Source organism: Petaurus breviceps, unplaced genomic scaffold (genome assembly GCF_028583685.1).
Source record: "Petaurus breviceps papuanus isolate PSGF00001 unplaced genomic scaffold, PetGlider_PUasm1.0 90109, whole genome shotgun sequence".
Lineage (NCBI taxonomy): Eukaryota > Metazoa > Chordata > Mammalia > Diprotodontia > Petauridae > Petaurus > Petaurus breviceps.
The window spans coordinates 258,615-286,535 of record NW_027187178.1 but is presented as its reverse complement, the minus strand read 5'-3'; the positions used below and the strand labels follow the sequence as shown (position 1 = coordinate 286,535).

The following is a 27,921-nucleotide window of genomic DNA, read 5'->3' as shown; positions in this document are numbered from 1 at the left end:
ACACACACACACACACACACACACACACACACACACACACACACACAAACTAGCCTTGTGACCTTGGGCAAGTCACTCCACCCATCTGGGCCTCATTTTCTCCTCTCTAAAATGGGTGTATTAATACCTGCCCCACCTACCTCATTGGTGTGTGTGCCCATGTGTGTGAGAGACAGACAGACAGACAGACACTGGGGGGTGGGGAGTTAAGGAGGTGTGAAAGTCCCCAGGAAGCAGAAAGCACTATAAAGATGTGAGGGATTCTTCTTCCTAGCTTCTGACCAAAATCTTTCTTCCTGTGCTCCACGCCCATTGTCCTCTCCTCAGTTCTTTGCAAAGCCTCCTACTCTGCCCCCATTGTGGGGAATCCCAACCACCCACCTCTTTCCTTAAAGCACCTTGACCTTTAAGGCTGCTCCCTCTATCTGGGCTCGGCAATCAAATTGCTCCATGCCCCACTGATGGCACCTTTCTGCAGAAGGAGAGATCTGCTGCCAGCTGTGTAGCACCTTGGGATGAGGCGGTGGCAGTAACGGGTGCAGGGGCTTTCAGGCTGACACCAGGGTCCAGGATCCAGAGCGTGGAGGAAGGGAAGGAAAGATGGAGAAGGGCAGAGGAGGAAGAGAAGAAAGGGAGGATGGGGAGGAGGCAAAGGGAGGAAGGAAAGAGCAAGGAACGAGAAGGAAGAGGAGGAAGGAGGAGGGGGAAAAGGAGATGAGGTAGAAGAGGAGGCCCAGGGAGAGGAGGGGGAGGAAGAGGCATCAGAGAGGAGAAAGGAGAACAGGAAGGAAAAAGAAGATAGAGAGGGAGGCAGGAGCTCAGTGCTTCAGGCTTGAAAAGCCCAGAGCAGTCCTTCAGCAGGCCTCCTGTTGAGCTGCACATGCTGAACCAGTGCTAGGGCATGCAGGGGGCAGGAGGGTTTGGGCCAGGGGTCTGACTGCCAGTGAGCCTTTCCTGCTGACCATCTCTTAAGGTAGAGGGAGCAGCAGGAAACAGCCAGGGCCTGACCCCACACACATGGCCACCCAGGGACGTGCCGACCATCTCGGGGAGAACTTTGCAGAAAACAATAGATACAGCAATGCGTCAACAAACATTTATTAAGTCCTTACTGTATACCAAACACTGTGCTAAGCGCTGGGGATACAATGAAAGGCAGAAACACTATCTGTGCTCTCAAGGAGCTCACATTCTAACAGGGGACACAACTTGTAAATAACGAGGTACACACAAGATACAGACAAGAGTAGGTGGAAGGCAATATGCGAGGGGAAGGCACTAGCAGCTGACGGAGCTGGGGAAGGCCTCCTGCAGAAGGTGTCCCTTGGCCTGAGCCTTGAAGGAAGCCAGAGAGTCTAAGAACCATACACTCATCAAATACCTGCTGTGCGTATGGCACTGTGCTGGGCACTAGGAGTGACACCACCTTCTTTCCCACTCCTTCCTTCGTCTTGCACTCACCAAACCTGGCTGTGGCTGCACTTTTGCTCATTTCCCCACTCTTCTCCCCACTCACCTCCCCCCTCCCTCCCACTCCTTCATCAAGGAATACTCCTTGCTCCCCATTGCCATCTCCCTCTACCACCAACACCCCATAAACTTTTCCTCCTTTGAGGTTCACTCAATCCATGTTTCCCACTGAGTCAAGGTTCTAGCAAACCTAATGAGAAAAGGGTAGTAAAGGACAAGGGAGCCCATCTGGCAAACAGATAATATTACTGATTGAAGTGCAGATAACATACACATACACACTTGCCATCCATCATTTCTGACGAGTATTTAATTACCCATGACCAAGTTCTTCCTTCATGTGCTCTGGCCTGGCCACATAGTCTGCATGGCTAAGAAAGTACTTCACAGTTATTATTTCTGTCAATAGATAGAAAATATATGGCAAAAATATACACACAAAAATAAATAATCATTATAGTCCTCAGATGACTAATATTATTCAACTTGATTTGGGGGACTTTTTGTTGTTCTACAACAAGACTCTGAATTAGTTTTGTCTTTCTCGCGACTATAAAAGCACAATCTTATTTCTTCGAATTTAATTTGCTATAAAATATACCTAAGATAAGTTTGCTGTCTTTGGACTTTCTATTAAAAGTTGACTTGCAGAATCATCAAATCAAGCACATGGTAAACATGATGATATTAAAAGGGTGGGGGAAGAGGGGGAGGAGAAAGAAGAAAAGTTAGTAGAATTAAAGGCATAAAGGAGATAAAAGGAAAGATGCTGTCAACAGAACTTCAGGCTGATGCTCCTTGGATGCCAGCTCCCTGACAGATCTTGGAAAGCCAGTCACAGGGGACTCTGCTGAGGGGTGTAAAGCTGGAGTGGAACATTTAGTCAGTCACAGATCTCATATAGATACCAATTCAAAACCAAGAACACTAGAAGTGCTTAGGAGATGAAAGACCAGGAAAAGCAGTCACTAAGTTCTTCTTTTCCTTCTTGGGTTAGCTTAGCTGAGTCAACAATTTACAGCACAGTGAAGTACTCTGCTCCATAGGTCCAAAAGAAGGGAATGCTGTGTGAACTTGGCGAATGATCACTTTTCTGGCAAACCTCAGGGAAACCCCAGCCTTCTGGGAAAACAGGATCTCAGAGGAATCACTCTCCATAGGTGTAGAACTGATGGTCCTCAACTTCAATCAGCGGCATCTCCTGCATGCTAGAAGAGACAAAAAAGGAACGGCAGTAAGTCAGTGCTCCTTAACCTGGGAATGGGACAAGAGGAGGGATGAGGGCCAAACTAAAACCAACTAGACATATTTACCAAAAGATTGATTGAGTATGATATGGATTTTTTCCCGGCCACACATACTTGCTAACAGGTGGATTAATTAATACACTGCAAAATTCAACCTGAAAACCCTTCTGCTTACCAGGATCTGTGGTAGGAAGGAATGGCTATAATTAGTACTGAAAGACAAAAGAGAAAACAGGTTGAGAAGGTAGGGTCAAAAAAAAAAAAAAAAGAAAGCCTTACATTGACCAAGGGATTTAACTGGAGATAAAAACCTGTATAAAAACGTGTTTAGGCATAAAAAAAAATAAAGTCCTATTTTCTATTTTACCTCATGAATGCTTGCTGGTCTCCTCTCCATACTGGTTCTCTACCGTACTCGACAAACTGGACATATTGGACATTCTGTACATCCTGGACGCTGTTCTGGAAGGTGTTTTGGTAGCTGTTCTGGAAATTGTTCTGGTAGCTATTCTGGAAGCCGCTCTGGTAGCTGCTTGGGTAGGTATTCTGGAAGCTGCTCTGGACAGTGTTCTGGCCACTGTTCTGGGCATTTTTCTGGACATGAGATGCTCCAGAACCAAGGCCGTACAAGTATCCAGAGTACTTGGCGTCGTCAATGTGGTCTTCAAAGAACATTTCTCTCATCTTGAAAAAGGCCATTCCCGTGAGCAAGGAGTCGGACCCCGCCTGGTGCTGGGAGCCAATGCGCTCCAGCTCCAGCTGGGTGGCCACTTCCTGCAATCCGCCCCTGAGGTTTTTGCAGCTCTTCATGAGGTACTTGATGTCATAGATGACGGGGAAGAAAAGTCGAAGGATCTCGAAGAAGTCGTGAGCTTCTTCGGGCAAGGGAGAGTTGGTGAGGATCTTGATGAAGTAGCCAAAGTCATAACCGCTGTGGAAGGATAGCCACTTGACCCCTTCACATAGCACCACTCCCGATGTCATCAGGAGCTCCGCAAAATACTGTGCCTCGATACCTTCTTCCTCATGCTTCTTGAACTGGATCCCGGACATGGTGAGCAGCTCGATGGAGTCTTGGGCATACATGTCCTCCTTCAAATTGAATTTGAAATTGAACTGCCACGTGGAGGTTCCTGGGGGGCATTCTCCTTGCTCATTCATAAACGTCAGTCCCAGCTGGATGATCTTCAGCCAGTCGACATTGCATCTCAGGAGTTGGTACTGGTAGTCCGCATAGCTTCTGAATTCCCCCACGGGTCTGGCCACCACACCTGGAAACTCCGTGTCCATGGCCACGTAATTGTACTGCTGGATAACGGGACGCATTTTCTTCATCTCCTCGTCCAGGTTGCAAGCCCAAACTTCCCGAATCCGCGGGCTCTGGTCGGCGTGGGCAGCGGGCATGGTGGGCAGAGGCGGGGCGCGCGGCGGGGGGGCTTCGGGCGTCAACAGGCAGCAGCTTCTCATCCAGCGGGTTTCAGATTCTCCTCCTAAAGCACCTTTTTCGCCCCCCTGTACTTTGGTACCTGCGCTGGGGCCGCTGCGGTCGCACTTCTCCACCTCCTCTGCCGCTGCCTCCTCCTCACCATAGAGACGGCCTTCCGTGGCTGCGCCCCCCACCTTCCCTCTGTCCCTCCCCCTGCTCCGCCCCCCCCCGACGCCCCCCGCTGGCCGCTTGGGGAAAGAAGGGGGCGCGGGAGCCGCGTGGCGCTGCCCCTCCCCTCTCCCAAGTCCCAGTCCAGGGAGGGAGCTGCGCGGTGACGTCAGCCTGCCTGTGTGCCAAGATGATGCTGGGGCTGATGGCTCTTCTTCTAGCCGATTATGGGAGATGTGCGCGCGTGTCTCTAGGAGACCCTGGCAGCACGTCAGCCCTCGCGAGGGGACGGGGCTCTTTCGTGCTGGGGCGCCTTGTTGTCGTCGTCCCCCCGCGTGCCGTGCTGTGCCCACGTCCCCCCACCCCGTCCGTCCCCGCCCCAGCATCCTGTCCCCCCCCCCCCCCGCCTGGCCCCCGGGCTCTTTGGAGGTGATGCTGGATGGATGGATGGATGGATGGATGGACGGATGGATGGACTGACGGACGGACAGACGGACGGACGGACGGACGGAGGGACGGACTGAGGGACGGAGTGAGTGACAGTACCGACCTAAGCCCAGAATTACACAGGAGGAGGAGGAAGAAACGGGAGAGGAGGACTTAGAGGGAGGGGGGAGGGAGGGATTGCCTTTGGAAATTGGCAAAACTCTTAAGGACCCCTGTCAATTTACATATAGGAGACCTAAGGAAGGACTTCCTTATTATAAGAGTTAGCCTAATAATGTCCAACCTTAACCTGAAACAATGAATGAATGAACGAACGAACGAAAAAATGAATGGATGAAGCAAGTTTTTAGGAAGTACTTAAGATGCTAAGCCCTGGGGGGCCTGTTGGGGGAGGGGGGGGGAACGGAACGGTGTATGTGTGTTTGTGTATGCGCGTGCGTGCGCGCCCAAAAATAAATCAGTGTCTGAAAGAGCTCATGTTATAGTGGGAAGCTAGCTAAAGTTCAATATTCCCTGCCAATTAAAGCCTAATCAAAATACCCACCACCCTTTCAGGCTTGAAATGATAACTTCCCTAAATCCATGGTGAAAATCACAGTCCACAGCTCTTTCTGTACCCCTCCTCACACAGATCCAGAGAGCATGGAGGGGCATGTACCCCGAGGACGTTCAGCCTTCTAAATAGAGGCCTCATTATGGCAATTATTATCCTCGATAGAGTCATTATCACCCTGTGTTTCCACAGGGAGCCACCGGCAGTCTGCCACCAGTACACCTGCCACAGGGGCTCTATCTGTGCCAAGGCCACGCTGGAAATTATGTCCCCATGCCCCAGGGCTGCACCCCCCAAGGCTTGGATGAGATTGTGTGGGTAAAACTTCGTAAATTTTAAAGCACTGTGTAAATGTGAACTGTTATGGGGGTGGGGGCTGACTGGAAGAGGGAAAGGACCCCATGGGGGGAAAATGAAAAATGTCAGATTTAGGCCAAGTGTCAGGGAAAATTTCCTATCCATGGGAGCTGTTCTGGGGGGTGGGGGGGATGGGCTGCTTTGGAGGTGGGGTTCCCCTTTCCAGCAGAGGCTAGATTATCTCTTGTCAAGGATGTTATATCAGGGGGCTTCTTTTTCTGTATTGGTTGGACTAGATTGCCACTGAGTTCCCTTCCCACTATCAGTTTTGTAATTTTTTTTTGTAACTACCTAGGGTGCTGAACTTGGGATTGGGAAGACCTTGGTTCAGATTCCACCCCTGATACTTCCTAGCTGTGTGAGCAGGTTCAAGTCCCTTCACCTTTCTGAGGCTGTCTCCTCATCTATAAAAATGAGCATTGTAGCTGCCTCACAAGGTTCTTGTCTATAAAGTTTAAAGTGACTGGAGCCACTGTTGTCTGGAGCCTCTCTGGTACCCACATTCCTACCCCAAAGGAAATGTTGGCGCCAAGGGGTATTCCTTTTTTTCTATTTTTTTTTTTATTTTCAGTTCCAAATTCTCTCCCTTCCTCCACCCTTCCCTCATCCCCTGAGAAGGCAAGAAATATGATGCCCATAATATATATCTGAAGTTATGAGAAACATTTCTGCATTAGCCATGTTCCAAAAAAAGTAAGGAAAACAAAGGAAAAAAAGTATGTTTCACTCTGCATTCTGAGTCCATTAGGTTTTTTTCTGGAGGTGAGTAGCATTTTTCATCCTGAGTCCTTTGGAGTTGTGGTGGATCATTTTACTGATCACAGTTACTAAATCTTTCACAGTTGATTATCATTACCATGTTGTTGCTACTGTGTATATTATTCTCCTGGTTCTGCTCACTTCGCTTATTATGTATCCCATTAGTTTCTAATTCTTTGTGACCACAAAAAGATGAGCTATTGAAAAAGACCTTTGCTATCGACATTCCTACCACAGAGGAAATGTTGGTGCCCAGGGGCATTTTTGATGCCAGTCTCACTTGTCCTATCCTCTTTTTGTGGGTACCTGGGTCCTCCCAGAACTTCCTTCAGGCTCAGTGCCAAGGTTGGGTTACCATTCATTGCCTTTGGAATCTTTTGGAGGAGTCATGCCTCAAAAACCCTCAAGCCTCCAGCACAGGCCCTATTTTCCCTCCCACCATACCTCCATCAGCCTGCACAGTCCACCTCTACCTCCTAGACCTGTTTCCCTTCTCAGCTCATGTAACTATCTTATGAAATCAACAACCCTAACCCCTCATATACTATCCCTTAATCCTACAGATATTTCCTTATTTGCAGGTTTCAGCAGCATCTGCTGGTTTAAAGCCTGTTCTTTGTTTGTCCAATATACTCTCAGCTTTAGTTGTTCTTCTATGTTGTATTCTCCAGGCACTATCATAGGAAGAGAAAATTTGCAAAAGAAAAATAATAATTATTGTTATAAATATATACTGCATTTGGCTGGGTTCTTTTTTTTATTTACAGAACCTGATGAGAAGAATTGGCAAAAGTCCATGGAGTAGATTTCAGAGCTTCCCTGAGAGGACAGGGAATTAACCACTCAGATCTTGCACCTGCACTGTCTAGCATCACAACCTTCCTAGAAAAGGAATCAAACAAAAGCAAGACTCCTGTGGACAGTTTCTGCCTCTCTGTCTCTCCAGGTAAGACCACCCAAGATCTAGGCCTACCTTCTCCATGAAGCCTTCCTGAGCTATCTTGGCCCATATAAATATGGTTAGTATGAAGGTGTTAAGGTTTACTGTTAATGTCAATGCTATCTTCCTAAGGCATCCAGGCACAGAACATTGGAGTCATTTTTGACTTATAGGATGAGAGAGAGAAAACAAAGTATAAGACCAAGGTTTCTCCAGGGGGCAAGGCACCAGGGAAGGAGAAGAAACAGGACAAGCCAGGAGAGTGATTCCAGGCATGAGTGAGTGAAACATGGCTTGGGATCTTAGAGGCTATCCCATCCAACTGCCTCATTTTACAGCTGAGGAAACTGAGGCACAAAGAAGTGACTTTCCCAGGGTCTCCTAGCTAGCAGGTATCTAAGGCAGGATTTGGACTCAGGTCTTCCTGATTCCATTCACAAGTGCTCTTTCCTCAGTACAACATGACTGCTTCTTCTCTGTCCATCATCTCTACATCCAATCCTTCATTAAATCCTGCTGTTTCATTCTCTTTAACATCTTTGCACTCTGTTCTATCCTTCCTATCCCCTGTTCTGTCATCATTTAAATTGGACCATTATCTCTTCTCTCCTTTAATATTGTCATGTTGTAATCCTGACTGGTTTTCCTGCCTTGAAGAAGTAGAAAGAGGGCTGGCCCTGGAGTCAAAGGACATGGATTCAAATTCTGCCTTTGCAATTTACTACCTGTGTGACTTGGGCCTCTCTGGCCCCCATATTCCTCCTCTGTAAAATACAATGGGTTTGGGGGCAGCTAGGTGATGCAGTGAATAGAGCACTGGCCCTGGAGTCAGGAGGACCTGAGTTCAAGTCCAGCCTCAGACACTTGACACTTACTAGCTGTGTGACGTTGGGCAAGTCACTTAATCCCAATTGCCCTGCCTTCCCCCCTCCAAAAAAATGCAATGGGTTAGGCTATACCTGATCACAGCCTTTAAGTCCATCCACAATTTGGCATCTGGAATGTACTCTTTCCTTATCTCTGCCTCTCAGTGTTTACCTTCAAGTATCTCAGCTCAGGAGACTTCTATAAGAAGCCTTCATGAACCTCCTCCATGTTTCCTTTACTTGTTAATCTGTACATAACTTATGTTATTCCCTTGTTGGGATGTAAGCTCCTTGAAGGCTAGAACTGTTTCTTTTTAGTCTTAGTATCTTCTGCATGTAGAACCCACTGCCACTCCTCCTTCCTCCCCCAACACACAAAACAGGTGCTTGATAATTATTCCTTGAAATGAAGTATAGTCAGGTTCCAACTGTGCCTGACAAGGTTCTGGATACAGTAGAGACTTAATAAAGACACCATTCAGAAGAAAAAGTTTAGCAATTAATAAAGACTTGTCAGAGACAAAGGATTCAGGTGATGTCTTAGAGATTGGCTGCCAAGCTTCTTGGCACATGGGCTTGTGGCAGAGGATTGGTTCGTCGGACAAATGAGTTTGCTACGAAACAGAGAAGGTGGTCACTCCCCAATAAGACACCACGAGTAAGGGCTCTTTGAGGGGGAACATGGGTCATCAGAGAAAGAATCCTCCCACTGGAGCTGGCTTGACCAGGAATGTCTATTTCTCCATAGAGGCTAAGTGGAAAGCATCCAGATGGAGTGAGATGTCAATGCTTCTGCCAGTGTTAGTGCTTGCTCACTCTCTCTCCTCTTCCTCAAATGGCCTTGTACATATTCTTTCTCCCAGTAAAAGGTAAGCTCCTTGAGGGCAGGGACTGTGCATTTTTCATCTTTGAATTTCCAGCACTAACATACTACCTGTTACGCAGGATAATAGATCTAAAGCTGGGAGAGACCTTAGAGGTTATCTTGTCTCAAAACATCATTTTACAGATGAGAAAACTGAAGCCCCTGGGGAGAAGTGACTTGTTTAAGGTCACACAGGTAATAAAAATAGTTGCTGTTCAATTGTTTCAGTCGTATCCAACTCTTTGTGACCCCATTTAGGGTTTTCTTGGCAGAGATACTGGAGTGGTTTGCCATTTCCTTCTCCAGCTCATTTTACAGATAAGGAAACTGAGGCAAACAGGGTTAAGTGACTTGTCCAGGGTCACACAGCTCTTAAGTGTCTGAGGCTGGAATTGAACTCATGAAGATGAGTCTTCCTGATTCCAAGCCCAGTGCTCTATCCACTGCAGCGCCACCTAGCTGTCTACAGTAAGCATAGGCACTTAACAAAGGGATCCCATTCCCTATGCCATCTCCTCCAGCAGATTGCCCCCTCTATCATCTCTACTTTCTCACTTATCTTCCAGCTGTTCTTGTATGTTGGCTGCTTCCCTAAGGCCTACAAACATGCGCATGTCTCCACCATCCTCAAATAATCTTCACTTGATCCATACATCTTTTATGGTTATCACTGTATATCTCTCCTCTCCTTCTTGGCTAAACTTCTTAAGAAAATTTCCTATACTAGGTGCCTCCATTCCTCTCTTCTCCTCTCATTCTCTTCAAAATGCTGTGGTTAACATGTCCAAAACTGAACTTACTCATTTTCTTTCCAAAAAATCCTTCCCTCTTCCTACCTTGCCTATTACTGTTGAGATTACTATCCTCCTCTAGGCTTATAACCTAGGTGTCATCCTTGGAAATTTCAGGCTCACTTACCCTCTCATATCCAATACTGCAAGGCCTATTGATTTTATCTTCTCTTTGGCTACCACTCTGATATGGGCCCTCATCACCTCACATATGGACTATTAAAAGAGTCTGCTGTTGATCTCCTTACCTCAAGTCTCACCCCACTCTAGTCCATCCTCCAGTCAGCCACCAAAGTAATCTTTGTAACAATTCCCCTCTAAACAACTTTAAATTAATGTAATAATTAAATTGATGTAATAATTTCCCTCTAAACAACTTAAATAATTCAAGTCAAATTTTGGAATGGCAGAGCCAAGAAAAGGTCAGGGTGAGATATTTTTCCAGCCATAGAAAATTTAGGAGGTCAGCAGGAGAAGTTTGTGACAGCAGGGTGGAAGCTTGTCCAGGGCGCACACACTAAAAGCAGCTGCAGCAGCTTCAGGAACTCTCAGCCAAAAGATGTTAAGGGAGTCAGACAACTGGTCATAAAAAGAGTACAGGGGGCCATTTGCTGGCACTGAGTACAGCTGGTGCTGATTGCCCATATACAATTCTGGGTCATAGTTCTAGGGTGGAGAGGAGTGGTGGGGGGTTGATTACAAGGGATTAGGGGCTCTGGTCATAGCTCCAAAGCAAAGAGGAGTCCTAGTAGGCTGCAGGGGAGCAGGGACTCTTTCTGGGTAAAAACCAGAGCTCAGACCAGGAGAGCAGTGATTACATTTCTCCTAGCATCACACCACAGAACTTGGCAAGTGGAAGCTAATGATTCCATTAGACATTAATAAAAAATAAAACAAAGTCAATAGAAGAAAACATGAAATATATCATTGGAAAAACAAGTAACCAGGAAAATAGATTAAGGAGAGATAATTTAAGAATTATTGGACTAACTGGAAGCCATGATCAAAGAAAGAGCCTAGACACCATATTTCAAGAAATTATCAAGAAAAATTGATCCAATATCCTAGATCCAGAGGGCGAAACAGAAATTGAAAAAATCCACCAATCACCTTCTAAAAGATATCCCAAAATGAAAATTTCCAGGAATATTGTTGCCATATTCCAGAACTTCCAGGCCAAAGAGAAAATACTTCAAACAGCCAGAAAGAAATGATTCAAATATTGTAGAGCCACAGTCAGGATCACAAAAGATTTAGTGGCTTCCAACATAAAAGAGCAATGGGCTTAGAATATGATATTCCAGAAGACAAAGGAGCTAGGATTACAACCGAGAATGACCTACCCACTGAAACTGAATATAATCCTTCGGGAGGAAAAATGGATATGTATGAAATAAAGGACTTTGAATCACTCCTGATAAAAAAAAGATCAGAACTGAATAGAAAATTTTACATGCAAACACAAGACTGAAGAGAAGCATAAAAAGGTTAATATGAAAGAGTAATCATAAAGATCTCAATAAAGTTAAACTATTTATATTCCTTTATGGGAAGATGATACATGTAACCTCTAAGAATTTTATCATTATTAGGGTAGTTAAAAGGAGTTTATGTACACAGAGGGCATAGGTGTGAGTTGATTATGTAGGAATGATCTCTAAAAAAAATGAATGAGTGAGAAAAAAGGATGTGCTGGGAGAAAGGGGAAGGGAGGGGTAGAATGGGGAAAATTTTCTCACATAAAAGAGGAGAGCAAGAAAGAGCTTTATAAAAGTAGAGGGGGAAATGGAGGACAGTGCTTGAACCTCACTCTCGTGGGAATTGGTTCAAAGAGAGAAGACTATGTATACACATTTAGTTGTGTATAGAAATGAAACTTACTCAGTAGGGAAATAGGAGGGGAAGAGTATGAGAAAAAGGGAGGGGATAATGAGGGAGGATGGATTAAGGGAAGTAGGGGTTAGAAGCAAAATAGATTTTGAGGAGAGGCAGGATAAAAAGAGAGAGAGAGAGAGAGAAAGAAACTGAAGAAAATGGGATGGAGTGAAAAACATAGTAATTATAACTCTGAATGTGAATGGGATGAGCTTACCTATAAAATGGAAGCAGATAGCAGAGTGGATTAGACCAGAATCCAACAATATGCTGTTTACAACAGACTTTTTGCTGTGTTGATCAATTTTGCTGAATTTTAAAAATTCCTTTTCTCTTTTTTTCTTTAAAAACATTATTTTTGATATGGGATTGCTGCTTGGGGAAGAGGAAGGGGAGGAATACTGGGGAAAATTTAACTGATTTAGAAAACAAAATTAATCAATACATATATATTAAAAACAAATATGAAAAAGAAACCATGGTGTCTACTACAAATTTATATTGTATAATCTCAGCTGGGCCTTCTCTGAAGCCAAGCAATCTTTTAATAGTTCCCTAACCAATTTGTTCTTCCACTTACTGCAGCAGCCATTCTATATCTTTCAATGGCCATCCTCTCAGCTGAGGACCTCATCTCATATTCCATTGAAAAAAATTGAGGCTATTTGCTGAAAACTCCCTTATTTCTCCTTCCCCCCATATCACATTACTCAGACATCTTCCACCATTATCTACTTCTGTCTAACATGAAGTAGTGGCCCTTCTCTTTGCCAAAGCAAATGTCTCTGTATTCTGAAGGGATGATATCTAAAAAATAAAATTAAGAGGTGAGAGAGGAATATATTGGGAGAAGGAGAAAGGGAAAGATAGAATAGGATAAAATATCTCACATAAAAGAGGCAAGAGAAAACTGTTACAATGGAGGGGAAGAGCAGGAAGGTGAAAGGGAATGGGTCAACCTTCCTCTCATTGGATTTGGCTTAAGGAGGGAATAACATACACACTCAATTGGGTATCTTACCCTACAGGAAAGTAGGGGGGGAAGGGGATAAGAGGGGGGATTATAGAAGGGAGGGCATATTGAGGGAGAGGGTAATTAGAAGCAAACACTTTTAAAAAGGGACAGGGTTAAAGGAGAAAATACAATAAATGGGGGGGCTGGATAGAATGGAGGAAAATATAGTTAGTCTTTCACAATATGACTACTATGGAAATGTTTTGTGTAACTACACATGTACATCCTATATTGAATTGCTTGTCTTCTCAGTGGGGGTGAGTGAGGAAGGAAGAAGGGAAAGAATCTGGAAATCAAAGTTTTAAAAACAAATGTCAAATATTGTCTTTTACATGCAACTGGGAAATAAGATATACAGGCACTGTGGTATAGAAATTCATCTTGCCCTACTAGAAAGTTGGGGGGGGGAGGGAATGGGAGAAGATATAAGAGAGAACAGATTGGGGGAAGGGCTATTCAGTAGGCTCACTATCTTGGGGTGGGGGTAAGGGAGAGACAGGAAGAAAATTTGTAACTCAAAATCTTGTGGAAATGAATGTTGAAAACTAAAAAATAAATAAATCAGGGGGTGGCTAGGTGGCACAATAAATAGAGCACCGGCCCTGGAGTCAGGAGGACCTGGGTTCGGATCCACCCTCAGACATTTAACACAAAAAAATTAGCTGTGTGACCTTAGGCAAGTCACTTAACCCCAATTGCCCTCCAAAAAGTAAAATAAATAAATAAATCCTTTTTTTTAAATCTCTCTATATTCAGCCTTGATCATATTCCATCCTGTCTTCTCCAGCACATTGCCCCTTCTGTCATTCTCACTCTCTAATCTTTAATGTCTCACTATCTTCTGTATTGTCTATAAATATACCCTTGTCACTCTCATCCTTTAAAAATTCTCACTTGATACCAACATCCCTGCTAGCCATTATCCCCTGTCCTAGACATTCTAGACCATCATCCCCTATCACTCCCCCACTTTCTTAGCTGAACTTATTGGAGAAGACAGCTATACTCAGTGAATGAAGGACTGAAGCATTTATTAAGGGCTTACTGGATGCAAAGCACTGTGCTCAGTGCTGGGGATATAAATAGAAAAGTTCCTGCTTCTAAGGAGTTCATGCTTTAATGGGCAAGATAATGCACATAGCTTTCAATCTCACTATTCAACTAAAGCTGCTCTCTCCAAAGTCACTAATGATCTCCTAATTACCAACTCTAATGGTCTTTTCTTTTTTGTGTAGACAATAACACTTTACTTTTTTTCTATTTTTAAAACTTATTTATTTATTTTTAGTTTTCAACATTCACTTTTATAAGATTGTGAGTTCTAAATTTTTCCACCTCTATCCCTTCTCCCCCTCCCCAAGACGGCATGCAATCTGACATAGGCTATACATGTACAATCATACTAAACATATTTCCACATTAGTTATGTTGAAAAAGAAGAATCCGAGCAAAAGGAAAAAGAACCATGAGAAGGAAGGAAATAGTCTGCTTTGATCTGCATTCAGGCTCCATAGTTCTTTCTCTGGATGTGGATAGCATTTTCCATCCTGAGTCTTTTGGAATTAATTGTCTTAGTCATTGCATTGCTGAGAAGAGCTAAGTCTAGCAAATTTGGTCATCATACAATGTTGCTGTTGCTGTGTACCATGTTCTCCTGGTTCCACTCACTTTACTCAGCATCATTTCATGTAAGTTTTTCCAGGTTTTTCTGAAATCAGCCTGCTCACCATTTATTATGGAACAGTAGTCTTCCATTACATTCATATACCACAAGTTGTTCAGTCATTCCCCAAGTGATGGGTATCCCCTCAATTTCCAATTCTTAGCTGCCACAAAAAGAGCTGCTATAAATATTTTTGTGCATGTGGGACCTTTTCCGTTTTTTATTATCTCTTTGGGAAACATACTAGTAACTACTAATTGCTGAATCAAAGGGTATGCACAGTTTTATGGCCCTTTGGGCATACTTCCAAATTGCTTTCCAGAATGGTTGAATCAGTTCACAACTCCACAAACAATGTATTAGTGTTCTAATTTTCCCACATCTTCTCCAGTATTTATCATTTTCCTGCTTTATCATGTTAGCCAAGATGATAGGTGTGATGTGGTACCTCAGAGCTGTTTTAATTTGCCTTTCTTTAATCAAAAGTGATTTAGAGCACTTCTTAACACACCTATAGATAACTTTAATTTCTTTATCTGAGGACTTCTTGTTCATATCCTTTGACCATTTATCAATTGGGTAATTATTCTTATAAATATTAATTCTTATAAATTTGACTCAGTTCTCCACATATTTTAGAAATAAGACCTTTATCAGAGACACTGGCTATAAGAATTGTTTCCCTGCTTTCTGCTTCCCTTCTAATCTTGATTGCATTGGGTTTTTTTGTCAAGCAAAACCTTCTTCATTTAATGTAATGAAAATTATCCATTTTGCATGTCCTCTATCTCTTATTTGGTCATAAATTCTTCCCTTCTCCATAGATCTGAAAGGTAAACTATTTCTTGCTCTCCTAATTTGCTTATAGTATCACCCTTTATGTCTAAATTGTGTACCCATTTTGACCTTATCTTGGAATACAGTGTAAGATGTTAGTCTATGCCAAGTTTCTGCCATACTGTTTTCCCAGCAGTTTTTGTCAAACAGTGAGTTCTTATCCCAGAAGCTGGAGTCTTTGGGTTTATAAAACAGTGGATTACTATAGTCATTGACTGCATGTACCTAACCTATTCCACTGATCCATCACTCGATTTCTTAGCCAGTACCAAGTGGTTTTGATGACTGCTGCTTTATAGTACAGTTTTAGATCTGATACCGCTAGGCCCTAAGGGTCTTTTCTTAATCCTTTTCTTTCCTAACCTCTCTGTAGTCTTTGATACTATTGATCATGCTCTTTTCCTGGATATTATCTCCCTTTAAATTTTTATGACACTGCTCTCTCCTGGTTCTTCTCCTATCTGTCAGATTGAGTCATTTCAGTTGAGTCTGATTCTTCAAAAAATCCTGGAGTGCTTTGCACACATATATGTGTACACACACACACACACACACACACACACACATCCAGCCCTAATCTCTTTCACAGATTTCAGCCTCATATCACCAAATGCCTTCTGTACATCTCAACTGGATGTCTCGTAGGAATCTCAACCTCAACATAGACAAAATAGGATTCGTTATTTAGAAACAGCTGGTGGGCCTGGTGGATAAAGCACTGGGCTTGGAATCAGGAAGATCTGAATTCCAGTCTGGCCTCAGACACTTACTAGCTAGATGATCTTGGACAAGTCACCTAACTGCTGATTGCCTCAGTTTCCTCAACTGTAAAATAGGGATAATAATGGTGTTCTTGAAGGAATGTTGTAAGAGTCAAATGAGATATTTTTAAAAGTGCTTAGCACAGTGCCTGGAATATAGTAGGTACTATATACTTACTCTCTTCCCTCCCCTTTCTCCAAAAACCCTACTTTCTTTCAAATTTCCCTATTAATCTCAACGGTACTACTGTCTTCTCAGTCACCCAGCTTCCCAACTTTGGTGTCCTTGATTCATTACCCATATTCATTCCATATATACAATCTGTTGCCAAGGCTTATTATTTATACTTGCACAACAATTCTCCAAATGTTCATTTCTACTCACACAGTAGAGGGAGCCAAAAGGGAGCAAAAATAATTAATTAATTTATTATGAATTAATTATTAATTTAAAAAGTATTAATTTAAAAAAAGAAACAAGTTCCATTTTTAAAAGATTGTGGTTTCCCTCAAGAAAAATGTGCAAATAGGGAGAAAGGGTGGGTTTGATATCCACTAGGTAACCTTACTGGAATCCTCTTAACCAGTTGGTGGTCTTATAGGAGGGCTAGGACTTGGCTAGACATCTCTTTGGGGGTCTCATACTTTATTGATGGCCTGGTTAGGGATCAAGTGGTGATCTTGATAGGGTCCTAGCATTCAAGTGATGATCCCAGTGGGCCCTGGGATCAAGTGGATGGTTTTGATGGGGGGAATGGCAATAGGTTATACAGGAACTCTGATCCTTATCAAAGACCAGAATGCCTTCAATTCAGTCTGGCAAAGAATTCAGTAGGCCCAAGCAGACTTGGAGTCAGAATTGTAAAAGTTTATTGTTACATTTTACAGCGGGCAAGGGTCCTTAGGGGACTTGCAAGTTTATTGTTATGCCGTACAGGGGGCAAGAGTTCTTAGAGAACCTGCAAACTTAAAGATGACATAGGCATAGTTTTAAGGAGTCTAGGCAATTCATCAGATGTCAATTATGCTAACTAGGTGAGTAAGGGTGGGATTGGGGAGGAGTTAAGGAGTGGTCAGTGCTTAAAGGAACATGCACTCTTAATGTCAACTGCACAGGCATATTGCCCATAATTCACTGGTGGGGGGGAGGGCTGCCTGGAGGTGTGGTTTTTGGCTTGAAATGTCACTAAGTCATCTTGTGGTCAAGGGCTGACTGAGAAGTGCCTAGTCTGCCACCCATCAGTGTCATGTTTGACAAGATGGATGTTGGGAATCAAGGCTAACAGAGATTCAGTATGTGTATAATTGGCTAAGGAGTTAACCTATAGATAGGGCCTTAAAGGATTCATGGGTCCAGCTGGCCACTTTACTAATGTTTACTAACATTTGCCTAAGCTAAAATGTTTATAGATGGTTTAGTTCATAGGTATAGCTTGTTATTGTTCCAAGCAGAGATGAACAGTTCGTGAGTTGTTGCTGGACAGAGTGCTGGCAGGGGAAGGGGCAGAGTTAATACTTTGAGGCTGGGGAGGGAGAAATGTGATTTTACAGACTGATGTTACAAACTGATGCTACAGACTGATATTGCAGATGTAGATACCAAGCACCCCATCAGTTTGGCTGGGACTCCAGAATCTTATTGGTGATATCAGTAGGTCCCTGGAACCCTTAATTGTAGGTCTTTCTGTGAGTTCTATCTATGGCAGACACCAACCCTGCTTTTGGGAATATGAAAGAGAGGAAGAGGTAGTGATTGGGTTTCTCCTTCCAAATTCAGATTCTTTTATCATCTCTAAAGTAGATTCTTCCAAGACCACCATCTAAATCCCATACTTCCAGGAAGACTATCAATCAGATGTCGGGGTCCCACTGAGAACTCCACTTGGGGGCCAGGGCCCCATTAGGGTCACCAACTGACTGGAGAAAGGATGAGAAGAACATGAAGAAAGTGGAAGACAAACAAATGTAACTGCGAGAGAGAATCAGTGGGACCAGCCTCTCCTGAAGGAGCTCCTAGGAAAGGAGATACGACATATCCCCTTAGTCACAGGCCCTAGGGCCTCACCCCTCTTGAAGAGGAAACTGACTTCTATGTCTTGGCCCCAGAAGCCTTCTTAAAGAAAGAGCCCCAGACTAATCATTAGGACCTGGGATTGTAATTTTTGGCTCTGACTCCTCAAAAAGTTACTTCTTGTCTTTGTGCCTCAGTCTCTTGGTCTTAAAAATGGACTGTTTGTCCTCCATTATCTCTAGCATCCTTTCTAAGGTCTACCATTCCACATCCTCTGTGTTCACTGCCTCTCTGCTTGAAAGATTCTTCCATCTTTAATATTGTATAGTGTAAGGCTCTTCTCAACTCTGACATCCCATGTTCTAGCACCTTGTCCATCTCTGACATTCTCAGTCTTAAAACCCTTCTCAGCTCTGTTGTATGGTTAGAAAAAATTTTTCAATCTCTTGAAGTTTGCCTTTGTTGTGCTCCAAACTTCCCTTGAAACATACCCCTTTTCCTTGGCACTCTCCGCCCCACTTTAATGTCCTTCTGAGGGTAACCCTGTCATGAAGCCATAATGTGAACCTCTCTTTTCCTCCAAAGCCCCCTGTATTCTCAGGACTCTAAGACACTCATTCACCCTAATTCGCTGAGAATGCTAAAGGCATTATTGTGCCATTTAAATAGATGAAAATGCTTCTATGTAATAGGGACCTACTATAGTGATTAGAGTACTGGATTTGAATTCAAGAAGACCTGAGTTCAAATTCTGGCACACAGAGGTGATGGCTGTGTGACCCTAGGGAAATTACTTAACCTCTCTGTGCCTCAGATTCCTTATCTGCAAAATGACAGGGAACTGGGCCAACAGGTCTCTAAGGTCCCTTCCAGCTCTAAAATCTATAATCCTTTCCTCCTCTAAACAAGTAAGTTCACCCTCCCACCTACCCCTATGGTTCCCCACCACAGATGGATCAGAACTACATTATTTTTGTTGGGAAGGGAAGAAAGGTTCTAGGTCCCTCAAGTCATCACTGTGGCCAAAATATCCCAATCCAAATCTAAGTTGGTTCCAGAGTCCTCCATTCTGTCTGGGACATGAGCAGCAAGTATTTCCGTGCTGGTTTAGATATGCTCAAGTTTGTACTAAGGAAGGATTGTGTGAAGGAGCTTAGCCAGCAAGCCTGCCCACAAAGCTACTCCTGTGTGAACCAGGGCTGGGCAGGGAGCATAAAGTCCAATTGAGAGTCTCTGGGAAGAGAAAACTGTCTGGGCTGATTGAGAGAAGCAGAGGGAGCAGCCTTGGGGAAAGGCTTGAAATCTGCAGAGGAGGAAGGGCTGGCAAGTTAATCCCTGTGAGTGGCAGGCCAGGCTGGTGGGCCCTTTGGGAAGGGGGGAGGGGCTGGGAGGGCAATAAGGAGCTTCAGCTCCCAGGGCTGCAAGCCTAGAATCGTGGAATCTTCCAATCACACACCCCCAGAGCTGGAGGGGGCTGCAGATGCCTCGTTCCCGCCCAGGCCTGAGCGCCAGTCCCCTGGACAACATTCAGGACTCCTGGGCATCCAGCCAGCCAGTGTTGGAGAACTGATCCTTTCCTCCTGAGGCAGCCTCTTCCACGTTGGGGAAGCTGCCTCATGGAGGGAGAGCAGTGGTTTCAGCCTGATCCCCTTCCTCCTCCCAACTAGAGAGAGCCCTCAAACCCCTCAATCCTCCCTTCCTCTCCCCACCAGGGAGGACTAGAAGTGGCATCTTTGGGTACAGGGCAGCTTGTCCCTAGGGATCCATCCTAGGCCCCAGTCCTGAAAGGGATGTCAGAAGTGGGTCTGAAACCCCAGAGAGGTCCAGTGAATTGTTATGATGACCCAGGTTAGTAGAACCTTAGAAAGTCAGAGCCAGGATTCCAACCCCAGCCTTCTGTCCATTACATGGCAGCTGTCTGTTCCTTCAGGGAGTGGAGGGAGAGGTAAATAGCTTAAATAATGTCCAGGTGTAGAAGATCTGTGTACATGGGAAACCTTAACCAGGAACTGCCCTGGGGAGGAGGAGGGGTGCTGGAGGGGAAGTCCTCTCCATGAGATTAGATCTAGCCATGGTTCCCCCCAGGCCCAAGGCTCAGAGGTCAGTCAGGCCAGGCAGGGAGGCTGCAGGCAGAGTGGGTCAGGTGGGGGTGTGGCAGGGCTGGTTCTGGGTGGCCTGGCAGCTCAATCCTGGCTTAATGGGTGAGGCAGTGGCCTCCAGAGAGCCCTTAGGAGAGAGTAGGGAAGGGGAATTGGAAGTTCATAGATTTAAGGTGGAGGAGGTCCTTGGAGATGATCTCAACCCTAGAGAGAAGGAGAAGCTTGTCAAGGGGATCCACAGAATACTTAAGAAATAATGAGGTCATCCCATCAATGAAGTCACAAAAATGTTGGTGTAGCCTTGGAAAAGGAAAGTGATCTCTTTTTTTAAATTTTTTTTTAATTTTTTAAAGCAATCGGGGTTAAGTAACTTGCTCAAGGTTACATGACCAGTTATTTCTGGGTGTGGTGCTAAGTATCTGAGCCTGGATTTGATCCCCAGGTCATCCCGACACTGGAGCCAGTGCTCTTACTCGCTGTGCTACCTGGCCACCCCGGAAAGTGATCTCTTTATGCAGTAGAATTTCTTGCATTTCATATTGAGTAAGAGGCATAGAAAGATTTACTGTAAAGCCAAGGGGTGTGTGGCCCAAAAAAAGTAGGGATTCCCTGTTCTGAACCAACCTTCTGAACCCCTGCACAGAGGAGAAAGGGCATGGAGCCCAGTCCTGACTCCAAACACTTTCTGCTATGCTCAGCCCAAGCCATATTCCTGCTTCCTCCTTACTTTCTACAGCCAAACACAACCTGGTGGGCTCCCTCACTTTGGCCCTCTGTTCTCCTAGCACACACAGTCAGGCTCTGTCTCCAGCAGGACACAACCAAGGGAAGCCACCCAATATTGTTGCATGAACTGTCCTTGGATTCATTGATAAGCCACTGCCAATAGGACAGAGACAGAGATACTGCAGTTTTTATTCACTCACAATGAGACACACTTCACCAGGAGTTCATGGAAATGCATGTCTCTTTACAATTTAGCTAGAAAGATATATGTGTGTGAGACATATACATATATCATTCATTATGTGGGACAGCAGGGGAAAAAATGGCTGTTTGTTAGAGAGCAGCTGGATGTAGATCACTAGTACCAAGAGAGAGAGGATTGTGTCCTTGTGAACAGAATGATTCACACTAGATCAAAGGGAACCATATAGCACTTGGAGGACCAGATGAAGAAGACAAGCAGATGTCCTTGGGCTGCTCAAGTCCTTTGTAACAATTAAGTCTTTTGTCAAAATAATGGGACAAAAGAAGACACTGAAGGAAACCAAATGTGGTAAATTGATCCTGCAGTTCATGCTGGGGTCATATGTAGCAAAGTGGCAAATACAGAACAAAATGGAATTAGTTAAGTCAACACTTAACAAACCACTTTTAACTCTTAAAAATCCCCTTTCAATAATTTCTCCGAAGGGTAAAAGTGGATGGCAATCCCCAGAAAAGTTCCCCAGAGAGGACCCAGTCTGGACATCTCTTGCACTCCCTGTCCCTTTGCCGCCTGAACTTGTACTGACATCCCCCTCCAGTGCCTTGGGGTGACTTGGCAGGGCATGGCATGACTCTTGGCTGCAGTGAGTCCTGCTCAGGTGCTTCCTCCTGTTCTCGGGTGTCCACTCTCCTCCCTGGGTGAGAAGCTTTGGAGTTGTCTGGGCCCTTTCCCAGTTCTCCAGGTGCCTGGTCCTGCACCTGTAGCACTGTACCCCTGAAGGAAGGAGGGGAGCCTGCTATGTGGTTTTGTTCATTCCTTTTTATTCTGGGGTAAGAAAAGCCAAGAGGGAATGAGGAAAGCTAGGCCCAGGCAATCAAGGGAGCTTCTGGGCTTGGTTCCTGTTGGCCATCTCCTCCTGCTACACCAGATCTACCAAAGACATGCTGGGGAAGTCAGGTCACAGTGGGGCCTCTAGGAGGTTGGGATGGCTGAGGCAGGGGGAGGCTGGTCCCAGCCCATCAGTGAGGGACCTGCTAGGGCCTCAGCCTTAGGGCAGGGGACAGAGCCATCAAAAGACCTGCCTAAGCTTGGTGATCCAGGCTGAGTCCCACAATGATTCCAATCCCTGATGCTCCCTGACCTTATACTTACTCATGAGATGTTGACTTTGCTGGCCTGAATCCCTGCTCTGTTCATTGGTCTTCTACTGCTTGGGGGGAGGGTTCTTTGGACATCAGAACTGGTTCCCTGGCCTGCCTTTTCATGTGAGACAGGTTCTCTTCCCACCTTGAAGTCTGCACATGGGGGCCTTGGGAGAACACAGCAGGGGATCCTTTTCCTTGGGAAGGCTGGAGAGGACTCTCTGCTGAGATGCTGGAAGATTCTTCCCCAATCCTAGCTAGCTGCCCCCTTTATAGCCCTTTTCTTCCACCCAGGATGGTAGTTGGGTACACCTGTGGGACTGATTTGTTGATCTCATCATGGACCCAATGACTGTCATCTGATTTCTTCCCCAAGTCCTTCTCCAAGCCGCGTGTGCAGGGATTTTAGGAGCTGAGATTCTTTTGCTTGGATTCCCTAGGCCTGACCCTTGGGTGGTGGTGGTGGTGGTGGGAGGGCTGCCACAGAAGCAGAAGGGTGGGGGAAAGCAATAGGGAGCTATAGCAGGCTAATTAGGAGGGGTTCCACAAGCAAACAGCAGGATCCCTTCCTTTGTGCTACCAGAAATGCTGCCTACTGCCCAAAGAAAGGAAGGACCTGAGAGCCTGGCATGGGCTATTTGCCAAGGGTTCTGAGAACTTAATCCCCATACACTGGGAAGTACCCTTTAGACTGGGTTACCATCCTAAACTGTTCCTATGGCCCAGATGGCCCAGAGTTGGACTCTGAGAGCTGCTTCCTTGGGGATGGGGGACATGAAGATCCTGGGCAAGGGGGAGTACCAGGCCCAGGGCCCGACAAGTCCCTCCCAGGGGCTCAGGAGAAACTTGGGGAGGTGAAAAGGGAGACATCCAGGACCAAGCTTCTGGTAATGGCAGGAAAATGATGGGGAGGGGACCTCTCTTAACTGATTTCCTAGGAGCAGACCCCTCCCACAGTCTGCCTGGGAACAGAAGTTAAGAGTTCCTTCCTATTCACCCTGCCCTGCTGGAGGGAGACAGGCCTTTCTGGCCCTGAAATGTCAGTCATTTGACCAGGATGGGCCTGGAGGGGCTTTTTGCTCTATTGTACTAAGAGAAAACCTTTGACTCATTTATGTGAGAACTTAATTTTGTCTCCCCTGTTCCAGGCACTGAGATGCCCCTGTCAGAAAAGGGGCACGTGGAATTCTTTAACCAGATGAAAGGAGACAGCTTTGGAGGATGTAATGGACCTCCCAAAAAAGCTCCTCAGGAAAGTTGTTTTGTTGTCTAGTCATTAAGTTGGGTCCTACTCTTTGTGACCCCTGGACCAGAGCACACCAGGCCCCTCTGTCCTCTGTCTCTCCAAGTCTTCCCAGGTTCGTTGCCCAAAGTCATTGTTTCAGTGACACTCTACCTGTCTCATCCTCTGCCATCTCCTTTTCCTTTTGCCTTCAATCTTTCCCAATGGCAGGGTCTTTCCAATGAGTTCCATCTTGTCATGTGGCCAGACTTTTTATGCTTCGGTGTTTGACCTTCCAGTGAACAGCCTGAAATTCTCCCTCTCCAGGAGAGAGAAGAGGGCTTTTGAGGATCCAACCCTTTTCTAAAACAAAGCTGCCTGCTCTTCCCTAAGCAGAGTAGCCACACCCTTTCCCCCCAAAAGGGACCAGGACAGGGCTAGAGGGGTTTAACTCTTAGACATAAAGGGCAAACCCTGACCCAGCCTGGTACTCCCCTCCATGCAGCCACCCTGTTCTAGCCTTGGCCTTTATTGCTCAGATTTTGGTTGAAAGGCAGTTTGAAGACTATTGTATTTTAGAAGTAGGAGAGTCACATAATGGAGAAAAGTGAGGCCTGCCCTTTTTCTGCAATGTACCCCACTGATGCCAGACATCTTCCATCAAAAAAAAACATGTTATCTGGCCGGCTTAGTCAAGGGTTCAGCCATCAAATATTTGGTGGGGGAGAAGATCCCTGCTTTGGGCAGTAAAATGCACCCTGACTTTAGTGTTTCTTCTGAGAATTCTCTGTAGGACCTCTAGGATCTCTTGCTGCCTAATCTCTTCCTTCCATAGAATGAAAGATAAAGATTTCCTTCTGAAATCTTCAACCAGCTGGTCTCCAGTGCCAGTTGTGCCTTGGTGGGCCAGGGTGGCCTCCTGTCAGCAGTCTTACCAATGAAGCTCCCTCCCCCCAGGGGAAGGACATTTCAAAGGGATTTTGTTATGGAGTGTCTCAGTTTGGGAAAGAGTTTTCCCTCTAGGGTCCCTTTGGATTCATCAAAGAGAGGCTGAAAATGGCAGTGCCACTGCTTTAAGCCATTATGCCAGCAGCACCTGGGGAAGACGTCATTTGTAGGATGCCAGCCAAGTCACCTTCAGTGATGGGGAGTTAGAGTTTGTGGCACGCTGCCCTGTGGTGGGGACAGCAAGATCTTTGTCAGGCTTGAATTCAGAGAAAGAGAGCCCAGATGTGAGGAGAGGGGCACAGACAGGAAGAGAAAGGCAAGCAGGCCAACAGACAAAGGCATGCCAGCGCCCAGCTGCCCAGGGTCTGAGTGTATTTCCTAGGGAGTGAGGAAAACTTCTCTTCCCTGAGGCTACCCAAAGTGAAGGGATTTTCATGCAAGCATGTAAAAGAGGTGGAAAATAATACCTATACAAGAATGAGCACCACCAACAAAATACAAGTAGAAAAAAATAAGAAAAATCAGAAAGGGGTGGGAGGAGGGAAGACAGCAAGAAAATGGACAGATCAAGAATAAATGGAGAGAAATTACTTAAGCCAGAAGCTTGGCCAAACAGACAGAAAATCAAATGGCATTTCCAACCAAGAGTCAACCCCCTCCTAGGATCTAGCCCTGCCATCCTTTGGCCCAGGCTCCCATCACAGCACCAAGAATCCCTGATAGCAGATCACTCATTGTCCAATGGACAAAAGGTAGAGACAGAGCAGGATTAGAGAGCTTCCAGCTAGCCAATTCCTAAATCATTATCAGGATGACCAGGAGTTTAAGAAAGAGAGCATAACATAAGAGTGCTGTGAGGTCAGTCACACCCCCACCTCTTCCCCCCCCCCACCAAACACACAACTTTCCCTCATGGGAGACCATCGTTTTCATACTCTTTGCCCCTGCCTAAGCCAGTCTCCCTTCTTCATAAACTCATGTGAAACAGACCAGTATGTTGGCATCAGTTTGAAACTTGACTCTGACCCTGTGATCTCCCCATTGCCCCTTATCCTTTCCTCCAGCTCAGCCAGCCTCGGGTGCTCTATTCACTACCAGCTGCTAGCACCTGATTTTATTTCTAACATCCACATGTCCCTGTGTGTGCTCTGACCGATAATTGAATGGAGTTGGAAAATGAAATTTTCAATGGGGCAGGAGAGGTAATCCTCTGGTCCCCTTGCCAACTCTTGAGGGTTAGGAGACTGAGCCTGGTGTCGGAGCTGCCCCAGATACAAGAAGCTACTTCCCCTGAGAGGGGAGAAGACATTCCCAAGTCATCTGCTTCAGAGACTCAGGGATGTCTCATTCTAGACAGTTTGGTGCCTTTTGGACTGCTTAGCCTGACTAGAAACGTGATCAGAATTTGCGATCTCTCCCTCCCCTGCCCGTATTGTCCCACACCCCCTTCAGTTCAGAGCTGGGGGGAAGGGCCACAGAATACCTAGTAAGATGCCAAAGTGGAGAAACCAGTATGGCCAGCAGACATGGACTTTGGCTATGTGCTCCTGTCTCAAGCTAAGAGAGGAGCAGAATGGTGGGGGCTGTTTCCCCAGAGCCACTAGCCCAGGCCTCTCTCCTGTTCCCAGCCATACCCCAGCAGCCTAGAGACCCCTCCAGTGTTGCCACCCAGTTCAAGCCCTGGCTCAAACCCATACGTGAGAAAAATGAAAATCACAGGAATAAAGACCTCCTATGCCTTGGCCATCATATACTTGTAGCACCATGTACTTGTATCATCACAGCCTATCTAGTGGGACGCTGGCCTTGGAAGAACAAAACTTTTGAGTGCAGCATGAGAGGCCAGGAACAGCTAGGCCTGGGCAAACTGACTACCTTCTATCTATTGTATGAGTTTGGTCCAAGAAGATTGTCTCCCATTCCTCCCCCCACCTCATTTTCCATTTTCTTCCTCTCTCCTTAAAACTTTTACAAAATGCAAAGGTGCTCCTTCTGTGGGGTGTTGCTGTAATTGGGGGAATTTCCTCAGCTCAGGGAGGAGGGGAAGGCAGTGGCCCAGAAACCAAGGTAGATATGAACCTAATGAGATTATAACATGGCACAGTCAGCACACATGGTGAGAGCGCTAGGCTGAATCCAAATGCATAATCTTGCATTTCTATTAAAAAATCAGGCCCACAAATGCAAGATGAGAGAAGCACAGTTGGTCTGAAAAATGGAATTTCAATGGATGGTGAGTTTAGTAAGAGCTGTGTGATATGATAGCCCAAGAAGCTAGAATGGGAAGTTTTGGTCTGTGTTGAAGGGCAGACCTATCAGGAATATGGCTGAGAATATCATCCTGTCCTCTGCCTGGATGCTGCTGGTCCAGTGCTAGTGGGCTCTGCCTTCACCTCTGGGACTTGCCTGGGAGCCCTGGCTTCTCCTCCTCTGCCTGTGCCCTCTGTCTTCACCTCTGCATCAGGCCTAGTGGCACCTACCTGTCTGTGGCTTCCTCTGTCCTGAGTCTTCCCAGGGTGCCCTTCATCAGCCCCGGATCCAGGCCTCCATAGGCCTCTGTCTTTGCCCCAGGTCCTTCTCCAGTGCTATGCTCCAGTGCTGTTCCCAGACCAGACCCTCCTCAAATGCCCAGTTCCTGCCTACTGTTCAGACTCCTTCAGGAAGCCTGTTGTGAGGTGCACCCCTGTGCCTCTCAGCACTCAACACCACCACCTGCCACTAGGCTGGACATTGTGGGAGAGCCCTGAGCAGTCTGATCAGCTCCCTCCCTCAATGGACTTCTTTCCAAGCAATGACAATCTGTGTGAAGTTTTCCTTCAGTGGTTATATACTTGCACCCATCGCAGTCTCCCCATCCTGGTGATTCTCAACTCCCAGATGGCACTGGACAAACCCCATTCTCCACCCCCCACTACCTATTCCCTTACTCTCAACCTCCCCACTCAACATCTCACTCCAGAGCTACCCACCCCTTCCACCATGCTCTCTAGAATGCCAGCTCCATATAGGAAACTGGCTTTCATCTTTAACCTCTTCCTTTTTCATTCCTTCTATGTTTGTGCACTGACAGAGACCTGGCTCCCCTCTCATCACACATCCCTGGTCACCCTTTCCAGCACTGGCTGCACTTTCATTATCCTCCCTTCCCACCCCCCATCACTGGTTGTTGTGGAGGAGTACAAATACTCAGGGCTCCACATTGGCACTTCCAGACTTCTTCTATCATCATCACCACCAGCAAAAAAAAATCACCAAAAAAGCCAACAAACTTAAGCCAACTCTTGTGTTTTTGTTTTGGAGCATGTATTAAAATAAAGGTAGACAGTAATAGATTAGCCTCAACTCAACTTGATTGTAATACAGTGTAGCAGCAAGCACCCCAAGCGTCCCCAGGGTTTGCTGCCAACACAGGTTCTTAGATCTGCTTTGTTAAAAAAGGAAAGCAACTCAAAATTGGTTAACAAGCTTACTTTAATCAGTCAAATATGTATCGTTTACCTAGTTCAGGGGAAAAAGGTCAGCACCCCG

The 27,921-nt window shown here is 45.6% G+C and overlaps 1 protein-coding gene and 1 long non-coding RNA gene across 2 annotated transcripts in view; one reads left to right on the top strand and one right to left on the bottom strand.

The window, feature by feature from the left end:
• The window catches only part of LOC138176682 (uncharacterized), a 107,175-nt gene that overhangs the window by 71,353 nt on the left and 7,901 nt on the right, over positions 1-27,921 (top strand). The window contains exon 2 of the long non-coding RNA XR_011172362.1: positions 7,195-7,373. This is a non-coding gene — a long non-coding RNA (uncharacterized lncRNA). The remainder of the gene's footprint in view (positions 1-7,194; positions 7,374-27,921) is intronic.
• Positions 1,083-4,340, bottom strand: LOC138176678 (CCR4-NOT transcription complex subunit 7-like). The gene is made up of 2 exons (XM_069107485.1): positions 3,085-4,340; positions 1,083-2,678 (listed from the first exon to the last, which is right to left on the bottom strand). Exons 1-2 carry the CDS (start codon positions 4,182-4,184, stop codon positions 2,618-2,620), a joined length of 1,161 nt encoding a protein of 386 aa, XP_068963586.1. The 5' UTR covers positions 4,185-4,340; the 3' UTR covers positions 1,083-2,617.